Here is a 2786-nt window from a genome sequence, read left to right on the forward strand (position 1 = left end):
GGGTTTCAGTTTTTGCCCCTTTTTTTTTTTTTTTTTGGTACGCGGGCCTCTCCCTGTTGTGGCCTCTCCCGCTGCGGAGCACAGGCTCCGGACGCGCAGGCTCAGCGGCCATGGCTCACGGGCCCAGCCGCTCCGCCACATGCGGGATCTTCCCGGACCGGGGCACGAACCCGCGTCCCCTGCATCTGCAGGTGGACCCTCAACCACTGCGCCACCAGGGAAGCCCTGATGTGGATGATTTTTAAGGTCTTTATTGAATTTGTTACAATACTGCTTCTGGTTTTTTTTGTTTTTGTTTTTTTATGTTTTTGGTTTTTTGGCCGCAAGGCATGTCGGATCTTAGCTCCTCCACCAGGGATCAAATCCGCACCCCCTGCCTTGGAAGGCGAAGTCGTAACCACTGGATCGCCAGGGAAGCCCCTGAATCACTTTAAAGTCTTTGGTAGGTTTCTAATGTTTTTTGTTTTTTTCTTTAACCTTTACAGAGAGAAGATTATAAATGCCAGAGCCATTTAAATGATGGTTAGCTGTTGAATTCTGACACTTCCTTAAATACCTTCTTGCACCAACATCTTCAGTGGGAAGAGTTCAGGAAAAGTAGCAGAGGGAAGGAGAGACAACAGTTACATGTACCATGGCTATACCAATAACAGTACTTGACTGTGATCTCTTGCTATATGGCCGAGGTCACCGCACATTGGACCGCTTTAAGCTGGATGATGTGACAGATGAATACTTGATGTCCATGTATGGGTTTCCTCGACAGTTCATTTATTACTTGGTGGAGCTCTTGGGGGCCAGTCTTTCTAGACCTACTCAGAGATCCAGGGCTATTAGCCCAGAGACACAGATCCTTGCAGCACTGGGCTTCTATACCTCAGGTTCCTTCCAGACTCGGATGGGAGATACTATTGGAATCAGTCAGGCATCTATGAGTCGATGTGTTGCCAATGTCACTGAAGCGCTTGTGGAAAGAGCTTTGCAGTTCATCCGCTTTCCAGCTGATGACGCCTCCGTGCAGGCTCTGAAGGATGAATTCTATGGGTTGGCAGGGATGCCAGGGGTCATAGGGGTGGTTGACTGTATCCATGTGGCAATCAAGGCACCAAATGCTGAAGACCTTTCCTATGTGAACCGCAAAGGTCTTCATTCTTTAAACTGCCTCATGGTGTGTGACATCAGAGGGGCACTGATGACTGTGGAGACAAACTGGCCGGGGAGCCTCCAGGACTGTGCTGTGCTGCAGCAGTCTTCTCTCAGCAGTCAGTTCGAAGCTGGGATGCACAAAGAGAGCTGGCTGCTTGGTAAGTCTGCAGGTGTAAATGCTTCATTTTTGAAACTATAAAAAAAAAGTTTGGGCAGAGTAGAATGAAATATAGGGGTCTATAGACCTGAGACTCAGTCCTGTTCTGTTTTAAGCACGACCTCAGATGAGAGCTCTCTGAGCCTTAATTTTTTTTTTTTTTAAGCCTTTATTGAATTTGTTACAGTATTGCCTCTGTTTCATGTTTTGGGTTTTTGGCCTCTAGGCATGTGAGATCTTAGCTCCCTGACCAGGGATGTAACCTGCACCCTCTGTATTAGAAGGTAGAGTCTTAACCACTGGACCACCACGGAAATCCCCAGCCTTAATTTTTTTAAATCAACATTTAAAGGACACTTGTTAACATTTAAAAACATACAATTTGACCCAGCTCTTCTTGGAGGTACATGTTCAGAAATATGTAAAACAAAATTACAGGCATTTGCATCGCAGCAGTGTTTTGTACTCACAAACAACAATAGCAACGACAACCCTACAAAAGCATTCCCCTTAAATATAGCCAAGATACTTATCAATGCAGATCTGGTTAAATATAGTACATCCATACAATTGAGCCTTAATTTTTATCATCTGTAAAATGGTGAAAATAATGCTAAGGGCAGTAATACCTATTGTTAGGATTAGGGAATATATATGAAAGTTCACTCTAAAGTATTGTGAAAATGTATTATTTTTGCCATTGGTGATTGTCACCATGATATCTGTATGAAAATGATAGTAGACAGTGCATTTATTCAGTTCTTATGGAAACTCACTTCATAGATCTGTTTGCCTGAGTGCCCTCGGAAAGCCTGGCTTAATGATCTGAGTAGGACAAAAACCTATTCAGTATTGAGCAGTGCAAATTGATGTGACTGTAGAGCTGGGAGGAATACAGTTAGTTAACAGTGATAAAACCCTCGAGCCTGGCAGCTTTTTTGTTGTCTTTTTTTTTTTTAAAAAAAGAACCATTCTATGTAAGCAATAGGACAAGGGTTATCTTGTACACAACATGTTATGTGGGAGATGAAGGCACATTAAGGATTGGAAGACCTCTCTTTAAGGCCATTAATCATGTCTGCACTGCACATGTTCATAACACAGTGTTTTACATGTAATAAACACTCAGGAATTTTTCTCTTTAATGTGCTGATTGGCAGTTAAAGAAAAACCTCCCCTTGGGACTTCCCTGGCGGTCCAGTGGTTAAAACTGCACGCTTCCACTGCAGGGGGCACAGGTTTGATCCCTAGTCAGGGAACTAAGATCGCACACGCCACACGGGGCAGCCAAAAATAAAGAACCCTCCCACCCCTGCCCACTGTTCCAGGTGAGGAGAAGAGACTGCTGTCACACTGATTGGTTTAGAGCTGCCAGGGTACCATGAGTAGCATCTTGGAACTTAACTGATTTTCTTCAGTTGTTGCTTCTTTTTTTTTTTTTTTTTTTTTTGGTTGCCCGGCCTCCCCCTTTTGTGGCCTCTCC

The 2786-nt window shown here is 44.2% G+C and overlaps 1 protein-coding gene across 1 annotated transcript in view; it reads left to right on the plus strand.

Annotated features, from left to right (window-relative positions):
* HARBI1 (harbinger transposase derived 1) overlaps positions 1-2786 on the plus strand; it is an 8160-nt gene that overhangs the window by 789 nt on the left and 4585 nt on the right. The window contains exon 2 of the mRNA XM_024748961.1: positions 486-1304. Coding sequence (XP_024604729.1) covers positions 635-1304 — 670 coding nt within the window. The 5' untranslated portion in view covers positions 486-634. The remainder of the gene's footprint in view (positions 1-485; positions 1305-2786) is intronic.

This window comes from Neophocaena asiaeorientalis, unplaced genomic scaffold (genome assembly GCF_003031525.2).
Source record: "Neophocaena asiaeorientalis asiaeorientalis breed wild unplaced genomic scaffold, Neophocaena_asiaeorientalis_V1.1 scaffold43, whole genome shotgun sequence".
Classification (NCBI taxonomy): Eukaryota; Metazoa; Chordata; class Mammalia; order Artiodactyla; family Phocoenidae; genus Neophocaena; species Neophocaena asiaeorientalis.